The 18,890-nt window shown below is 45.6% G+C and overlaps 2 protein-coding genes across 4 annotated transcripts in view; one reads left to right on the top strand and one right to left on the bottom strand.

The window, feature by feature from the left end:
* Window positions 1–7,570: 7,570 nt before the first annotated feature.
* LOC124976038 (uncharacterized) lies at window positions 7,571–11,062 on the bottom strand. The gene is made up of 2 exons (XM_047538638.1): window positions 10,715–11,062; window positions 7,571–8,843 (listed from the first exon to the last, which is right to left on the bottom strand). Exons 1-2 carry the CDS (start codon window positions 10,926–10,928, stop codon window positions 8,263–8,265), a joined length of 795 nt encoding a protein of 264 aa, XP_047394594.1. The 5' UTR covers window positions 10,929–11,062; the 3' UTR covers window positions 7,571–8,262.
* Window positions 9,605–18,890, top strand: part of Znf710 (zinc finger protein 710) — a 69,517-nt gene continuing 60,231 nt past the window's right edge. Inside the window, exons 1-2 of one of the 3 annotated variants that reach the window (XM_047538635.1) lie at window positions 9,605–10,143; window positions 11,635–11,713. The gene's annotated coding sequence lies outside the window, so the exon portion shown is untranslated. Of the gene's footprint in view, window positions 10,144–11,302; window positions 11,714–18,890 lie in introns of those variants that run through there. The other 2 variants (XM_047538634.1, XM_047538633.1) reach the window with 2 other exon arrangements.

Here is an 18,890-nt window from a genome sequence, read left to right as displayed (position 1 = left end):
TTTGATGGTGAGGCAGGGTCTTGGGAGCAAGAAACTGGGCTCAGGGAGGCAAACGAACACGTTTCCCAAGTCTTTCCCTGCTATATGCCAGGTTCCCCTTGCTTTGCTGAGCAAGTTCTCACTTGAGTTTCAAGACTCTGGGCTGGGGATGTGGCTCAGTGGTAGAGCACTTTCCTTGCAGAAGTGAGGCTGGGGGTTCCATTCCCAGCACCCTCCTCTTATAGGAAGGCTTCCCACAGAGAATAGCTGGGAACCCCCTCCTTCTGCTCTTGCATAATAAGTCAGCACTAGTCTTACATCTGTCACTTTTGGTTGCCCAGGAGACCTTTGAGGGTGGGCAGCATTTTGGGGGTGCTCAATGTTTGTTGATTGAATGAAGAAAATAGGTAAAGGGAGGGGACCAAAAAGAGAATTCATGTCTGAAAATGCAACGTAGCACAGTCCCATGGGGACCATCAAGCCTCTCCGCCCCCTGCTCAGGATGGTACTAACACGGACATTAATAACTCCTTCTGTTTGTAGGTTCTTTTGATTGTCCACATGGCATTATCCTATATGTTTTAGCTCATTTGATCCTCTCGAGAACATAGTTCACCTTAATACTCCTTAGTGGAGTATTCAGAAACTGTGTTTGACCACGGTCACCCAGCTGGCAAGTCAGCACAGTCAAGAGCTCCTTAGATTCCAGTCACTGCCACATTGGAACTTTAAACCAGGTCCCTCCTGATGCTAGAGTGGACACAACCCACATGCCACCTGCTGCCTTGGTGGGAAGGCAATAAATTCCCGAGTCTTGCCCATCCTCACAGCTTCACAAAAGAGGCTTTATTTTTCAGCCAGTCCCATTAATGCCTCAAAGGAAATTTAGGAGAGGCTGAGGGTGTAGCCCAGTGGTAGAGCACCTGCCTAGCATATGTGAGGCCCTGGGCTCAATCCCCAGCACCACAAAAACTTTTTAAAAAGGAAATTCAGGAGAGTGATCCCTAACGTTACATACTCATTTTTCCATCTTGTTTCATCTTGTTTCTTGTTGAGTCCATACGAACACAGCACCAGGTACAGGGCTGGTCTTGCACACTGAGACCCAGAAGCAGGCTAGGGAGCACACCAAGATCAAAAGACAGGCTGGGAAGGACAACTTGTGGGGACCTTTAGGGCGACTCTGTCTGAAATCCACCCACAGGACAAGTGCTTCCAGGCCTTTCTCAGGGATCTGCCCAGCCGTGCCTCCTCCTCCCCCAGCCTCCCTGTTCCTACCCTACACCCTCTTTATCTCCCTTCACAAAAAGCTCTATTCTCTTTTTGCACAATACACTTTCACAATAGATAGTCTATTCAACCCAGAGCCCAAATCATCAGCAACCAAAACGATGGTTCCTCTTTCCTACTAGTTCTTCAAATATTTCCAAGGAAAGAGACATAATTGTGTTCTGCAGCATAACGACTGTGCATGGCCATTTCTCCTCTGGGTTGGAAGTTTCTTGGAGGTGTGGCCTGCGTCTTTGCACCACTGACTGTGAAATGAATGAGAAGGTTATATCCTCTAAGTAAAAAGTTTAAAGTAATCAGGGCCTGGCACAGTAGTACATGCCAGTAAACCCAGCAACTCAGGAGGCCAGGCAGGAGGATTGCAAAAGTTCAAGGCCAGCCTAGGCAACTTAGTGAGGCCCTAAGCAATTTAGTGAGACCCTGTTTCAAAATTTATAAAAGGAAAAAAAAAAAAACAGGCACAGTGGTACACACCTATAATTCCAGCAACTTGGAAGGCTAAGATATAAGGATCACAAGTTCAAGGCCAGCCTCAGCAATTTAACAAGACTCTGTGTCAAAATAAAAAATAAAGACTGGGGATGTAGCTTAGTGGCAAAACACCCCTGGGTTCAATTCCCAGTACAAAAAATAAATAAATTTTATAAATATATAACTATATGTATAATAAATATAAAATCAAGGTGTAACTCAGTGGTAAAGTACTGGTGGGTTCAATCTCCAGTATTACTACTACTACTACTACTAATAATAATAATGGTAATAATATAATTACACTTACTACACAAACAAAATAGAAACACAGAGACATAAGGAAACTTTGGAAGCAATGTTTACACTGGTCACCTTGATTGTGGTGATTGCAACATATGTTATTTACATAAGTAAAAACTCACAAAATTGTACATGTTAATTATGTGTGACTTTTATATGCCAATTATACCTTAATAAAGCTGAAGGGGAAAAAAAATCAAACAAATCAAGTTTTCTCAAGGAAGAGAAAAAACATACATAATCATTAAAGAAATTTGATAAATACACTAAATATAAAGATGAAAATAAATATCACTCATAATTCCAACAAATAACTTTTATTTCCTTCCAGGTATTTTATATGTATTTTTCTGTATATAAAAGCCTGACAAAAATATAATTCTGATGCATGTACAATTTTGTATCAAATTAGTATGTTACAAACATTTCCTGCCAATAAATATTCTTTGCAAACTTGATTTTGGCAGGTGCATTGGTACACACCTATAATCCCAGCGACTCTCAAAAGGGTAAAGCTAGAGGATCGAGAGTTCAAAGTCAGCCTCAGCAACTTAGCGAGGCCTTAAGCAACTTAGTGAGACCCTGTCTCTAAATAAAAAATAGGAAAAAGGGTTGGGAATGTGACTCAGTATTTAAGGGCCCCTGTACCAAAAACCAAACCAAAATGAAACAAAACAAAACAAAAAAACAACTTGATATTGGGGCTGGGAATATAGTTCAGTGGTGGAGCACTTGATTTGTTTTTCTGGTATTTTTGTTTGTTTTTAGTTTTTAGTTTAGTTTAGTTTAGTTTAGTTCTGTTTTGTTTTTGGTGCCAGGGATTGAACCCAGGGTGCTTAATCAATGAGCTACATCCCCAGTCCTTTTTATTTTTTATTTTGACACAGGGTCTTGCTAAATTGTTTAGAGCCTTGCTAAGTTGCTGAGGCTGGCTTTGAACTTGCAGTCCTCCTGCCTCAAACTCCTGAGAGCCTCTGGGGTTAAAGGTGAGCCCCAATGCTCCTGGCCCACCTTGATTTGTAGTAGTTTAGATAGTATTGCATTATATGTGCATACCATAACACAAATTTATTTATTTGTTTACTTATTTATTTATTTTGGTACTGGGAATTGAATCCAGGGACCCTTTATCACTACACTACATCCCTACTTCTTTTTATTCCTTTTATTTTGAGACAGGGTCTCCCTAAATTACCCAGGCTGGTCTCAGACTTTTGAAATTCTCCATAACTTTCCTATGTTCATATGTGAATACATGACCAGTGTAACTCCACATCAGGTACAACCACAAAAATGGGAAGTTACACTTCATGTATGTATGTATTTCCAAATACATTCTACTGTCACATATAACTAAAAAGAACAAATAAACTTTTTAAAAAATAAATAAGGAAAAGAATACAATATTAATAAAATTAAAATGGTTAAAAACAAAACAAAACAAAAAAACTTGCAATTTTCTTGCCTCAGTCTCCCAAGTTGCTGGTATTACAAGTGGCCATAACTTTCATTATTTGTTTCTTCACTGTTGAATAGTTAGGGTGTTTGTTCCCTTTTTCCCTCCATTCTTTCCTTCCCTTTCCTTTTAAAAATTTTTAATCTCTGCCAATGAAAATAATACTTTGATAAACATCCTTAGCATCCATCTTTGTTCACATTGCTGATTAGCTCTTTCTAGAACTACAGTTAGGATAAAGAGCAGAAAATTTATCTATCTATTTATTTATTTATTTATGTCACTGAGGATTGAACCCAGGGTGCTTTGCCACTGAGTTATATTCCCTGGCCCTTTTCCTTTTTAAGACAGGATCTTGCTAAATGGCCAGTCTGACCTTAAACTTGTGATACTCCTGCCTTAGCCTCCAAAATCACTGGGATTACAAGCATGCACTATCACACCCAGCAAGGGTAGAAATGTTTAAGCTTCTCTTAATTTATTATATCACATTATTTTCCCAACCTGTTTATGATCATTGGCCCATGTTTCTATGGCAAATTTTTTCAAATTCATTTTTATTGTAAACAAATGGGATACATCTTGTTTCTCTGTTTGTACATGAAGTAGAGGCATACTATTTGTGTAATCATACATTTACCTAGGGTAATAGTTTTTGATTCATTCGGTTATTTTTTCTCCCCACCCCCCCATGGCAAATTTTTAATCTATACATTTATACAGGTAAGACCAGTTAACTTATCAGTTTCAAGTCACAATGGAAACAGAAACATGAAAGCATGCACCCTTAGGGGGTGTGGTGGCATATGCTTGTAATGCCAGAGGCACAGGAGCTGAGGCAGGAGGATCAGGAGACAAGTTCAAAGTCAGCTTCAGCAACTTAGCGAGACCCTGTCTTTAAAAATAAAGTATACAAAAGGGCTAGGAATGTGGCTCAGTGGATAAGTGCCCTGGGTTCAATCCCCAGTACCAAAAAACAACCAACAAACCAAAAAAGCCATGCATCCTTAATCACAAGAGGGTGGTTAGAGGAACTGGAGTGTTTCATGTACCTTGTCAATGTACTTCTGGAAAAACCATTTGCAAAAACCAGATGCTTACTCCATCTATCCACACAGAGTTTTGCTTTCTTTGGGTTTTCCGCAAAAACCCTGAGGATTCCTAAACTATAACTGTAGTTCTAAGAATTTTGAATTTCTGTGTCATTAACTTAGCTCTTGGTGACTCTAAGAACTAAGTGATTCCCAGAATCTGACCAGTCCATCTTATAGCCCAAGCCAACATGCGCTTGCTGCAGGGTGTTTATAGTTTAACTGGAGTCTCTTCCTTTCTCGTTGACTTGATTTCAGTTGGGGGCTTGATATTAAAAATTGAATATCAGATAATGCAAAGCTACTGATATCTTCTAAAATGTTTGTTTGATTCTGCCAGTGAAAAAAAAACAGATTTTAATAATCACCTGCTAATCTCCCAGTAGAGTTACTCTGGCAAACATGTCAATGAAAATGTTGAATAGCTGTGTTTCATTCCTTTTCTCAGCTTACAAGATTCCTTAGATTTTCAGAGATGGATGTGAACATTCTGGAAGGTCTGTATTGTAAATACATCCCCCCTTAGGGAGATAATGAAGATTAATAAACCTTATAACAAACCTACCTTCCAATTTCAGCTCTGGGGGGCAACTGTGGGGTTTCTGAAATGCCCAAGAGAGACCTCCATTACTGCTGTGTTTCAAAACAGATTTCTTTCTCTCTAATGTGAATCTGGAAGATTCCCTCCTGGGTTTGGGTAAGACAGGGGATTTGGCTAAATGGTGATGTCTATGAGCTTAAGCCTTTATTCCTAACATTCGCATAGGCTTTATAGCTTGCAAAATACAGTATCATGTATTTCATGTCATATATTACCTGCTTTCATTCCTCACAACAACCCCAGGAAGTGGGCAATGCTGAAGTTAATAAGGTGTCAGGGAAAGAAGTGGGTCTCCTGTCCAACAGGTTCTCACAGGAAGGCTATCTTCAAAAGAGAAAGATAGTGGGGAGGATCCTGAAGAGGATGGTGGCTCCAAAGAAAGGGGGAAAACGGAAATGCTGAAAGGGAACTCCCAACTGGAAACCTGGCTACAGATTCTGCCTCAGTCATGCCATTGTTGACCTTGGGAAGTTTTTAAGATTTTGTGTGTGTGTGGGGGGGGGTTCCTCGTTTCCTTATCTGTAAAATGATGACACCTACCTCATATAAAATATTATCCTAGCCTGGCACAAAGGAGACTGTATGAGAATGTTTACCTGCTGGGTGCAGTGGTGTATACCTGTAATCCTAGCAGATCAGGAAGCTGATGCAGGAGGATTGCAAATTCAGACAGCCTCAATTTAGTGAGTCCCTAAAGAATTTAGTGAGATCCTTTCTCAAAATAAAAATAAAAAGGGCTAGGGACATGGCTCAGTGGTTAAGTGCCCCCAGGTTCTATCCCTGGTACAAAAAAAGAAGAGAGAAAAGAAAAGAAAAGAAAAGAAAAGAAAAGAAAAGAAAAGAAAAGAAAGAAAAGAAAAGAAAGAAAAGAAAAGAAAAGAAAGGAAGGAAAGAAAAGAAAAGAAAAGAAAAGAAAAGAGAAAAGAAACAAAACGTTTATCATAGTAGCGTCATAAAAGTGAAAATCTGAACTGGGCATAATGACTCTGGAGATTGAGGCAGGAGGATCTCAAGTTCAAGGCTTGCCTGAGCAATTTAGTAAGACCCTGTTTCAAAATAAAAAATAAAAAGGACTGGGGATGTAGCTCAGAGGTAAAGCCACCCCTTAGTTCATGTCTCAAGTATCATTAAAAATATTAGGATACATGCATACTACAGAATAATATTTGCAAAGAATGATAATATAGATGTTTATACATAGGAAAAGATATCTGTGACATGTTACTTGGTGAAAGTGGTTGCAATTCAGTAGGTACGATGTTATGCCAATTTTTTTATTTTGTAAAAATAACATTTACGTGTACAATCATTTGTTTAACAACATTTATTTTGTATATTTTATTATATGCATTTACATGTAGATATGGGGATATACAATGTCCAAGGTTATATGCCAAAACATAATGTCTGCATGTGGTTCTTTTTCAGTTTTGCTTAGTTGATTTTCAAATTCTTTTACAATGACTTTGTGCTATAAAGAAATAATAGAAGAGTAAAATGTTTACAACACAAGAACTGCAACACTGGTGTCTGCCTGGATCCAGGGGGCATTTTGCTGGTGTAACGTTCATCATTCATTGGCAGGTTGTTTGGAGAACCAGGACCCCATGTAAAGGTTTTAAGAGATTTAACATGGGCTCTGGAAGAGTCAGTACCTGTCCCCGCAACACTGACACACAAACCCAGTGGGAACTTCTGTGTCTACTCTCACCTGAGCAAACACAGCCAAGTGCCTGCTTCTTTTTGGATTTTACAAGGCCCACCCTCTTCCTCAAGAAGAGGGTTTGGCCTTCTTAACCACAGTCATTCATTCTGGTCATGTTTTTGAGATGCTATCTCAAACAGATGCGTGTCTTCCTCAACCCTGCTACCTGCTGGGACGAAGGAAATTTTGAAGGAAAGCTTCCTCCACAGCCAGCTCATCTGGTTTCTGGCCCGGTGAGTCACTCAGACTTAAACCAATAATCTTGAATTCAGGTTGTAAGGGCATCTCCCTGTCACTCCCTCATTTATAGTAATCATGAACAGAAGCTACCACGTACTGGTGCTTATGTACAAAACACCAATTTAGGTGTGGGCTTGTTTAAGTCTTACAAACTTTGTGAAGCATGTGTCTTCATCCCCATTTTACAGACAAGAAAATTTAGACATGGAGTGGTTGATCTACCCAAGGATATTCAGCAAACAAGCCTGGGCACTTAAACATAAATCCTTTCTGCAACCCACAGGTCTTCTTACTCCCATTTTATAGGTGAGGAAACTGAGTCACTGTTAGTCACCCAAGTTCATGAAGTTTGTAAGTGGAAGAGACTAAAATTTGAACATTTCCCCTCCTTGTCCCCTACTTGTGCCCTAACCCTCCTCACCCCCCATCCCCCCAGGTACTCTCTGCTGCAACAAGTACTGGAACTCTTAACAATTCCAAGAACCTCTAAGGTTCTCTCTTGCCTTGGGGACAGGCTATTTCCTCCCATGCATTGTCTGACATAGGTCTCCTTATCTAGATGTAGCCTCCTCCAGGAAGCCTTCCAGGAACACCCCAGGTCAGTCACCCCTTTAGGTATTTTCTTAGTTTACCCTTGTATACATTATGTATTTTTTCTTGCTTCTTCCCCTTCTGTCTTGTGAAGCCATATCAAGGACCCTGTCTTGCTGTTGGTTAGGTGCTTAGTACCTAGTACACTAGCTGGTGCAGAGTAGGTACTTAGCAAGAATTTGTTGAATGAATGCTTGAGTATCAGAGCTGTGTTTTGCTTTGTTTAGAGGTTACAGTTTTGGTGTATTTAGCAGGAGGGGCAGGTAATGACAGAAATGTGACTTCTGCAGGCCCTAAAGAGAGTGTCCTGAGCACTCTCTTAACAGGGCATGCAGGAAGGTTCTGGAGTCATTGGGGGCTCAATGTGCTGATGTCAAAATCATGGTGTCTTTCTTGCTGAAGCAAACTCTCTGGCTTCTGTTTTCTCACTCCTAGTGAGAAATAAATCATGTTCTGAGTGACTGGAGTCATTGCTCACAGCACCAAGAACTGGTGTAGGGTGGGGCGAGGGGCAGTGGCCTTGGGGCTCCAGTCTCTAAAGGCCCAGGCCTCCGGGCTTGGGGGAGGGGTGAGGAGTGGCAGGTCCTGTCCCTGGGAGGCTGCAGTCATTGGGGGAGAGACAATGGGGCTCAGCATCTGCTCCTCGCTGGGAGAAGGGACCCTCCAGTGAAAAGCCAGGGAGAGCAGGGAAGTGTGGGAGGAATTGATGAGGAGAAGGGGTGGAGCCAAGGAGATGCAGCCGGGAGGAAGGGAAGGGGAAGGAAGAGAGGAGGGGGGAGAGAATCCAGGCTTTCCTTCTTCCCGGTGACCTGGTCCTGAGCGTCAGGCTCCTTCGCATTGTTTCCAGCGGAAACTCTTGGGGGCCCACCAAGACCTCACGTTTCTCCCTCCCTCCCCCGTTGCAGCCCCACTCCAAGGGCCAGGCATCCAGCAGGTGCTCAATACTTACTTGGGAAAATAAGAAATGTGACCAACTTTGCTCTGGGAACTTTTCCCCCGTCTTCTCCCCACTTCTCCGGAGAAGCCGAGGACAGAGCAGGTCTTGGGAGTACGCCCAGGCGCCCCATGAATAATTGACCCTTCGTGGCGGCTCTCTCCGCCGGCTCAGGACCGGCCCTGCGTCGGAGTTGAGAAGCGGCTCTGAGTGGAGGGGGTTCTGGAGGTTGGAGGCCGGGTGTCCGGCCTGCCCCAGAGCTGGGAGAAGGCCAAAGCTGCGCCGGACCCCACGGCCTTGCGGGAGCCGCCGTAAGGGGCCGGAGCGGCGTACGGCGAACGGCCACGCCTCGGCGCCCCCCAGCACTGCGTCCCGGGCCGAGGCCCAGGCCAAGGGCTTGGGAACCCTGCGAGGGGCCATCCCTGCGGCTCCTCGGAGCCCCTTCCCGCCCGGGCCTGGCGCTCGCAGCCTGCGCCGCTCCCTCGGTTCTGGCCGTCCAGGGCTCTGCTAACAGCTGTTTAAAGGCTCTCTTACTGTTCAGAGATCTGCGGGGATGTTTGCTCCAAGCCCATCTGCCTACTTTAAAAATATATAAGTGAAGAACACACCCAGCCTCCCACCTCTGGCTGGGGAGGACCGACCCGGGGCCCCCAGTCCGTACTTCGTAAGGATCGGGAACCCAGGAACTACACCCCCACCCCACTGACTCCCTCCGGGGGGGGACCCCCAGGCTTCCCGGGGGGTCGGGGCCCCTGGGCCCCTTTGTGCCGGGCAGGGCCGGCCCCCCCATTTCCATGCGAGGTTCTGACGCTCCCTTCTCCCCCGCTCGTTAATCTTTGTTCCCCTTTTCTGCTGAGGAGAGAAAAGAGAGAGAGAAAAGAAGGAAAAAAAAGGCGTGACTTGATTTTCAAACGAAACTCCCACAGCAAACAAAACCCTTTTAGAGAAATAAGAAAGGAGGAAGAAGGAAGAAAAGAGGGAAGAAAAGAGAGAGGGGGAAAAAACCCTCCAGGCTTTTGAATTCGAGTAGGAGAGTTGAACCGAGAGAAAGAGAAAGAAAGGAAGAAAAATCCTCTCTGCGGTAGAAAGAGAAAAAGAAAACTTGGGCTGACAAGAGGGGGGTGTTGGGGGGGGAAGGAAGTGAGAAAACAAAAGAGAGATAAAAGGGCTGCTTTTCTGTCTCTCTTCCTCTGCGAGCTGGGTTAGGAGGAGCTGTTTTGCATCCCTTCACGTCAGCCCTGCCTCATTCCCTTCTTCCAGGGAGGGAGAGAGCGCGAGCGAGAGAGCGAGCGAGAGAGGAGAGGGAGAGAGAGGGGGAGAGAGAGAAAGAGAGGAGCCGGAGGGAGGGCGGCAGGCGCAGGCGGCGGGCGCGCGTGGAGGCGGGCGCGCAGCAGCAGCCCGGGCGGTGGGCAGCAGGAGCCCCCGGCCCGGCCCGGCCCGGCCCGCCGAGGGCCCCGCGCAGGAGCCGCGCCCGGACCCAGGGTGAGTGTCCCGAGCGGCCCACAGCCCCCGGCCCGGCAGCCCAGGCAGCCCGCCGGCTGGGGCGCGGGGGGCGCGGGGGTGGGTCGCTGCGGCCGCGGCCGACCCGCCCCCCGCCTCTCCCCGGGGACGGCCGCGCGCAGGCCCGCGCCGCGCTGCAAACATGTCGTCTTTTCCTTTCACTTCCACATTCCCTCATGCCGGAGAGCTGGAGGGAGAGAGGGAGAGCCGGGGAAAGAGAGGGAGAGATGGCGTCCGGGGGGGGGGGGAGGGAAGGAGGGAGAGGGGGAAGGGAAGGAGGGAGGGAGAGAGCGAAAGAGGGCGAGAGCGAGGAGAGCGCGCGAATGAGAGAGAGAGAGAGAGAGAGAGAGAGAGAGAGGGAGAGAGAGAGAAGCAAAAATGAAAGGAAAGCGCCGCGGCGGCGGCGGCGGAGAGGGAGGCCGGGGCGGCGGCGGCGGCGCTCCGGACCGCACGTGGGCGTCCGGGCGCTCGGTGCGCTCCCCCCGCACCCGGCCCGGGACTCAAAGTTTCACCCCCTCGCCGCCCCGCCCCTGCGGCTGCCCACAAACTTTACTCTCCGAGCGGGTGGGGTTGCTGCGCGTCCCCGCTGGCCGTGATGGGGGAGGGCTGAGCGCGCAGCTGGGGGTGTTGGGGCGCCCCCGAGGGCAGCCGGCCGCCTTGAGCTGGGCGTTGCGGGACCCACACCCGACCCGAGTCATTGCGTCCGGGGCCGGAACCTGTTGAAGGCACTCGCCGACTGTGGGGGGAATGGCGGGTGGGGTCCCCATGGTCGGTCTTCAGCCTCCCGTGGCTCAACCCCCCTCCTCGTCGCCCTCTTTCCGTCTCCTCGCGGTCATTTTCCTAATTGGACGGAGCTGTGGGGCGTGATCGCCGGCGTCAGATCGTGGGGGGCCCAGCCTGCCAGGTGGGCGCGGAGGCTCGGGGACCGCCAGGGCAGCCCCTGTATCTCCACCCCAGGCGCGCAGATCCCACAGATCGGCCCCTGTGCTACCGCCACCCTAATCGCGGACTTGTTAACTAGTGCGTATCGGGTTTTTTTTTTTTTTTTTTTTTTTATTTTTTTTCCAACTTGCCTTTTAAGATGACTTTTATGGTCCCTGCAACTGCTTCCCTCCAGTCTGAACTGTAGTTTGGGAAGATTTAAGAGGCCTGGGAGGTGCTTGTGTGGGTTTTAACTAACCTGAAACGGTCATTAATACATCTCTACGCTCCACGAGAACCGGCAAGTCTTAGTAGCAGCCTGGGTGCGCTTGCACCGGGACACTGTGAGATCCTTCCCCCTGAGCCTGGTCTGCCAGTGAGGGGGCATCCTCCTGGCCCACTCTTGAGCTGCGGATCTAGTGCTGTATCTGCTAAGGGTATCCCGAACGTCTTTATTTCTGTTAATCATGGAAACTCTCCACCAGTGTCCACCTAGAGAAGACATGACTAGTCCCTGTGGATACCTGAGAAACTCACTAAACTCCCCCACAGGTGTGCCAAGGACTTTGCGCTCTTGGGGGTCACCCAGCCAGCTTTGAAGCTGCCCTCTCGGCCCTGCCTTTGTACCCGTGTAAGTAAAAACAGTCAAAGTTCATTTCGGTCAAGTAGAGGGGCTGTGGTGTGTGTGTGTGTGTAGTGCAGGGGGGGTACATCTCCCTTATGTCTTCACTAGGGGCCTTCAGAGAACTAGTGGGGCCTGGTGGGGGAAGGGAAGAAAATCGTCTTTAATTGTCATTAAATATTAGAATGTATTCATGTCAAAGTGAATGGGCTTGTCTCGTTGATTTTCGAGACCTAGTATGACCATCCCTTTCTTATTTGTTTGAAGATTAATATTGTTTTCGATGGCTTTCCTGGCCGTTTGGTCAATTGCCCCTCCAGCCACAGGTTACATGTAACCCTGTGCCAGGCACCTGCTGGTCTTAGAGCAGAACCTCTAATTGGTCACCTATAGCTCTGGCCATCTTGGCGTTTCAGTAATCTTGCAGAGCTGGCTTTACTGCATGAGGATACTGGGGGTAGAGTTGCTTCCTTTTGGGTAGTGGGAATGGGCATTTGGGTCCTATTTTCTTCCTCCAGGCTGGCCTGGTTGCCTGTGTGTGGGTGGAGGGAGCTGCAGTGAGTTCAAGTGGGAACAGAGGCTCACTCCTAAGCCTCTTGCTTGTCTTCTGAGAACTGTCCTGGGTGAGTCTTCATCCAACAGTGGGTGGGCCATTTGTTCTGTGCTTAGGTCACTCCCATCCCAACCAGGCATTTCCTACCTGTGAGACTTATTTTAGGCCCTCTGTCTAGAGACAAGGAGAGAGACAGAGTCTGGAATTACTGTCCAGTTGGAGGAAGGGAGACTAATGGGACCACCAGAGATTTTGCATAACTTCTATTTTGGGTTTACCTTGTGGCCCAGAGATATTTCTAGCAAGGTTGTACATGGAAGAAGTACAACCTCTTACTAGAATCGAGTATACAGATAAGTAAGAGTTTGTTACATTTCAGAGGAAATAGGACCCATACTGATGCTTGGTGCAGGCTTCTCATTCAGTTTGGTCATCCCCAGATCTCACATGGGTCTGTACCAGAGCAGTGCTCAGTTGGTAGAATTATGGACTCTGAATCTGCAGGGCCTCAGTGAATGATGATTGACCCAGTCTTTTGGCTTTAAAGCTGGAAGAGGACCTTATAGATTGTTTAAAAGAAACTGAGGCAGGAAAAATGCTCCAGGACCACATAGTAAATGGCAGGGCCAGCAGTCAAACCTGAGCTTCCAGACTCTGTTTCCAGTGCTCCTTTCACAAGGTCACTGTCCCTGATCCTGCTGGGGTTCCCCAGTCAAGCCCACTGCAAAGAATGAGCTGGTAAACAGTATTTTCCAGATGTGTTATACACACTGTTCTGGAAAATTTGATTGGCCATTGTGACTATTGGGCAACTGGGTGCTTCTGGCTTTGTTAACACTCACTTCTTCAAAGTCTGGCAATAGAAGTTTAGTCCCAAATTGTCTTTTTTTTTTTTTTTTTTTTTTTTAATCTGTGATAATGTCTTCATACTTCATATTTGTAGGTGGTTTATTTAGATTGATCAGAGAAGAATGGGAACATAAGGAAGGGCCAGAAATCTGAAATGATCTTCATTTGTGAATTAGAACTGGTAGACCTACGCAGAGGTCTTGAATATATGTGGATTTGGATATATGGATTTCTTTCTTACGTCTTATTTTGTGCTTGCTTTGCTTTGGTAATTGCTGAGTTCCTGCAAAACTGGTACATAGTAGGCCCTTCATAAATACTTGTTGAATGAGTGTGCTGGACATTAGGAAAAGGATTTCCCTTCCAGAAGGACTCTAGAATGACACACACAGGCAGAGGCAGGGAGGGAGGTGATTGATGGGAGCTGCAGAATTGTGCTGTGATTCATTGTTTCAAACAAGCTTTAGACAGGTAAGGCAGGAGGGGGCTGGGAAGAGTGAATCCTGAATGGGTGGAACCACTGGGTGGAGACTTGTGCAAAACAATAGAGAGGTTTTGAATTGGACTTAGATATGGAGAGAATAATGATAATGATGTGTCCTAGGCCTGGATTATGCTAAATGCATTATATGTGTCATCTCCTTTAGTCCTTGCAAGTGCTAGCTACCCACATTGTTATTTTCATTTGGTAGCCTGGGTAACAGCACAGAGGAGTTAAGTAACTTGTCCAAGGACACAGAGCTGGTGTCAGACTTTGCCTCCCTAGGACAATGGTGTGGTCAGACTCTCTACCCATGCCAAGGAGCTAAGCCTTCAGAGCTTTGGGTTCTACTGAAAGAAGAAAGAAGAAGAAAAATTAGAAATTGTAAGTCTGCAGCAGAGTGAGGCTGGTCATGGAACATGCCCACTGCTTCCTCTGCCAGGGCCCTCATAGAGCCTGATCATGGTTCACCCAATGAGGACTATAAGGGGATATTTATTTTCCAGGGCCTAATTATACCACTGGCAGAGTGGTAGTATCAGATCAGGACAATTTTGTACTCTGTAAAGATTTAGGACACCTTTTTCTACTGGAAGAGGTTGCTTTCAACTTGAAAGTTTGGTTGGTATAAACATATGGGTACTGATGGTGAGGAGGTTACTGGGGATCAAATCTAAGGCCTGTGCATACTAAGCATGTACCCTACCCCTAGGCTATATCCCCAGGCCAGTTGGCATACATTCAAAACTGGTGGGAATAGTACAGCTAAGATATGTCACTGTTGGCCTTGAGGTTTCCAGAATATGCTTTGCATGTGTGTAAATCTTACCTTCCTGTTCTAGAATGCTGGCCCAGCCTGTCACAGACCACAGCAACTACTCATTTACTGACAGTCAGTGATTTACTAGACACTGTGCTGGTCCCGTCCTCGTGGAGCTTGCAGTCTCCCTGGGAGGCAGACATTAAACTAATAATTACACAAATACTCTTTAATTACAGTTGTCATAAATGCTTCAAAGGAGAAAGTTCAGAGGCAGAGGAACAAATAATCAAGGAGGGGGAAGGGACTTTTTCCTAAAGAAATGCCATTTATACAGCCACCTGAAGGGCAGGGATGGGGGTGAGGAGGGGACATTAAGCAGGGTAGTATTGTTTTTGTTAACCTTAATGTAAACCTGGCTGCTTTCTGTGTGGTCCATGGACCAGCAGCATCAGCATTACCTGGGAACTTTTTAAAAATGCAGAATCTCAGACCCCTGAGCAGTTTTGCTGAACCTGCATTTTAACAAGGTTCCTGTGCAAGATCATCTCTAGGAAGCACTGGTGGACTCACAGTACTAAACTGAGGGCTGGGGATATAGCTCAGTTGGTAGAGTTCTTGTTTCACATGCACAAAACCCTGGGTTCAATCCCCAGCACCACAGGAAAAAAAAAAGTACTGAACTGGGAGGTTCTCAATTTTGGAGTGAACTAGTCAGGTGACCTCAGGCAAGTCACTTCTCAGGCAAGTAATAAGGGAGTTACTAATCTCACAGGTTCCTCCTGGCTCTTCTGATCTGTAGCTTTTCTTGTTTATACTGTCTCTATGCCCCTTTGAGGGCAAAGACCTGGACCCCTCTGTTGGGGGATGAGAACCAGGTTAGGTGGATCACCAGAGCTTTTGAAAAGGATACAAATAATTTGCAAAAAAGTGTGTGGATCGGTGTTGCACCCAGAGATTATCCTAAGGGGACCCAGTGGGGATTTAAACTGAAGCAAGAGAAAAACTGGCAAGGGTCAAAAGGGCTTTGGGGAAGAGAGGTGTAATGTTTCTGCCAAAAGCGGAACCCAAGTGAGGGGAGAGGAACCTGCTCAATAGTTCCGTGTGAGGGAACATGATACTTCTGGAATCGCCTCAGAGTTCTGTCCCAGCACTCCTCACGTGTCTGCAGGGAGGACTGGAATTCAGGGTCCTTGACCCTTGTGGTGCGTTTGTGGGCTTCAGGGGTCAGTGTACCTGAAACTCTGCTGAGGTTTACATGTGTGCACTTTTCTAGGAAGAGAACCCTAGGCTTTCACCAGCCTCAAAGGGGTCTGCGGCCCCAATAACTGGAGCCAAATATCTTTCTGCACTGACCTCACTCAGCTCTTTTTTTCTACAGCAACTTTAAGCATTTTTATACACTGTCTGTTAGCCCACTGAGGTTGGATACCTTTTCTGACATCACATACCTAGTAACATCAGCGCCAGGATTAGAACCCCCGGCAGGCCCCAGGGTCGCTGCTCACAAAGCCTCCTGCTCAGGGGGAAGGCAGAAGGAGGAATGTGCTCTTTTAGCATGGAGATTAAAATACAGAGGCGCCCCCTTATAAGTAAGTGTAAAAAACAGAAAGGATTTTCCCAAGGAAAGAAGTAACTCGGGGAGCAGTGCCAGGTTGCCACACTAGCCTGTGAAACCTGTATTGCTATTTGGCCCAACTTAGGCTTGTTTGCAAAGAATTAGAAAATAAGATCATTGCAGTGTTATGGACTAAATTAAAAATTCTAGAAATGGAAGGAAGGCACTTGAAGAATTGTACCCTTAAATTAGGAGGGTGAGGTGATAACAGGAATTTGGGGTAGATTCTGAAAGGGAGGGAATAAAAGATGTTAGTACCAAAGCAGGGCCAGATGGGTGTTGAATCAGCAGCATCATAAGGCAAAGTAACTGGTTTTATTACCTACTAATTAATGTGTGGATCTCCCAGACCTGACCCTTCCCCCATCCCTAGTGCCTTACCCTAAGTACAGAAGCCTTTTGTCTTCTCTTTTATTCATTTCTGTGTAACTTGAATTTTTATCTGTATGTATTTTTTTTAATAATTGTTTGTATTTGTAAATGAAGTAAAGAGACTATTAGAAGTGGGTCTCTGAGGGGCTTTTGGTTCTATCCCTGACAACCACTGTTGTGGAAGAGTTTCTGATATTAAATATATCTGTCTATTGTGTATATATTTCTGGGAATATGCAGAGAGTGGTGGGAAATGTAAGGATTTTCGATGCAGTTGGAAACTGAGAATAAGGGATCCCATTGTGGCTCAACTAGTTTCCCTTTCTTCCTTCCCTACCCTTGGTGTGTAATATCTATGGACTCAAAATGAGGTTAGAATGATCACTACATAGAAAGCAGGAATGTTCACCCTCCAGATTGAAATGGGAAACTGTAACTTTTGTACTAACTTTTGGTTACACATCATTTGTCTCCTGGGTAGTGCCTGGATGCCACCCTGAGCCCCAGTCCTGTTCTCAGTAGGGCAGTAATGAGTTTCCAGCTTGGGAAGGCTGTCCTGCTTGTTTGGTAAAACAGTAGCCAGAATTTAATGGATGTATTGTGAGTTACATCAGAATGTCCTCACAAGGACCACAGCAACCCCTGGAGAAGCATCAGGTCCTCTTTGGAAGCTAATGGTGCTGGTGGGTTAACCTTACTTTGTGATTCTGATCCTGCAACCCCCAGGCTCATAAGTCCTCACCTCCTATTAGAGCTCTATCCTCTGAGGAGCCACAGACTCCAAGACCAGTTGTAGACTTGCCCTTACCCAGAAGCAGTTCAATTCTGAAATTCTGCTTTTTTTTTTTTTTTTTTTTGGTACTAGAGATTGAACCCAAGGGTACTTTACTACTGAGCTACATCATCAGTCCTTTTTATTTTATTTAATTATTTTTAGATAGGGTCTGGCTAAATTGCTGAGGCTGGGCTAGACCTTTGATCCTCCTGCGTCAGCCTTCCAGGCCTCTGGGATTATAGGAGTATGCCACTGAGCCCAAACTCTTCTTGTTCTCTCCCCCCAAAGACCTCCTTGAGGCAGCCCCACTCACCCCTGCCCACTGGGAACCTAGGCCACTCTCCATGTGACCACCATCAGCTCCTCCTATTCCTCTGTGTCCTACCCTGGTTGCCTCCAGAGGACAGGGCACCCACCATCCTGCTGGGCCCTGATTTCCCACCTGTGGGTGCTGACACACCTGTCTCTCCTACTATGTCACTTCTCTTCACCCTAGGATTTCACAAAGAAGAGCCCACCCTTACTGTCCCCACTTCCTCTCTCTCTCTCCACTCTCAACCAACTCACACACTCAGCTGTCTCTCCCAGTCACCTCCTAATCAAACTCAGTGGCTCATTTTGCAGTCAGGTAAGACCCTTGGTCTAGCTTGTCACTCCAGGTGCTCCTCCTGCCTCTCTGATCCTGCTGTTTCTGCCATTCTCTCTTCTCCTTGCACATGTGAGGCAAAGCATGCTACCACTGAGCCACATCTGCATCCCATTTTATTTTTATTTTGAGACAGGATCTCCACAAGTGGCCAGGGCTGGCCTGGAACTTGTGACCCTCCTACCTCAGAGTAACTGGGATTGTAGGCGCACACCACTGCACCCAGCTTCTCTCTTTGTAGACAGTCTAGAGCTGGATTTACTTTTGTTTAATCCAGTTTGACTGGCTACCTAGTGAGTTCAGGCCAATTACATTTGTTCTGAATATATTTGGATTTTTTTCTACTACCTTATTTTACACTTGCTATCTGTTCTTTTTCTGTTTATTCTTTTAACCCATTAAGTCCCAAATTTTCAGTTCTGTTAATATTTCAATGAAATTCACACAGATGCATTAAAATAGTTGGAAATCATAATCTAGACCTGCTTATATAATTTATTATTATTAATATTAATGAATATTATCAGTAATCATTCATCTATTACTTTCCTCAAAAGAATAGAACTCTAAAAACAAATATTTATTTCAAAGTTACTGTAGCAGTATAGTTACTCAATTTAAGTTTTTTAGGTGTTGCATAAATGGGGCAATAGGGTTAAATTGATTGAAAGGTATATTTTTCTTCACTATTTTTTTCCCCTCATTACTACTTTGGAACTTACCTTATTTCTACTCTTATAATGCATGCAGACTGCATAAAGGTTTAAAGTTACTTGATGTCCCCATTGTTTTTCCAAAAAACATCAAGAACCTTGTAATGCTTTACATGAAGTCACTGCTGTCCCTGCTCAGATGCAGTTGTCATACAGTGGTCTAGCTGCATCCTGTTTCTCTCTTGAATCACAGATTGGGTGCTGTTTTTAATGTATATGATCAATCGTTGCTTTGATTTTCCAGGGTTTTGCCAATTTTGTATACCCATATTTCTTTTTTTTTTTTTTTGTACCAGGGATTAAACCAGGTGTACTTAACCACTGAGGCATATCCCCAGCACATTTTATTTTTTTATTTTGAGAACAGGATCTTGCTATGTTGCTTAGGGCCTTGCTAAGTTGCTGAGGCTGCTTTGAAC

The sequence above is a fragment of the Sciurus carolinensis genome, chromosome 2, assembly GCF_902686445.1.
Source record: "Sciurus carolinensis chromosome 2, mSciCar1.2, whole genome shotgun sequence".
NCBI classification, from domain to species: Eukaryota; Metazoa; Chordata; class Mammalia; order Rodentia; family Sciuridae; genus Sciurus; species Sciurus carolinensis.
Note: the sequence above shows the minus strand (reverse complement) of the source record. Positions and strands in the feature narration are given on the sequence as shown.

Excerpts from the sequence above, each read along its gene's own strand:
- LOC124976038 (XM_047538638.1), bottom strand. The coding sequence starts at position 10,928 with ATGGGGACCCCACCCGCCATTCCCCCCACAGTCGGCGAGTGCCTTCAA. Across the intron at positions 8,844-10,714 it reads CAACCCCACCCGCTCGGAGA|GGCCGGTCCTGAGCCGGCGG; the intron begins GTAAAGTTTGTG and ends ACTCCGACGCAG.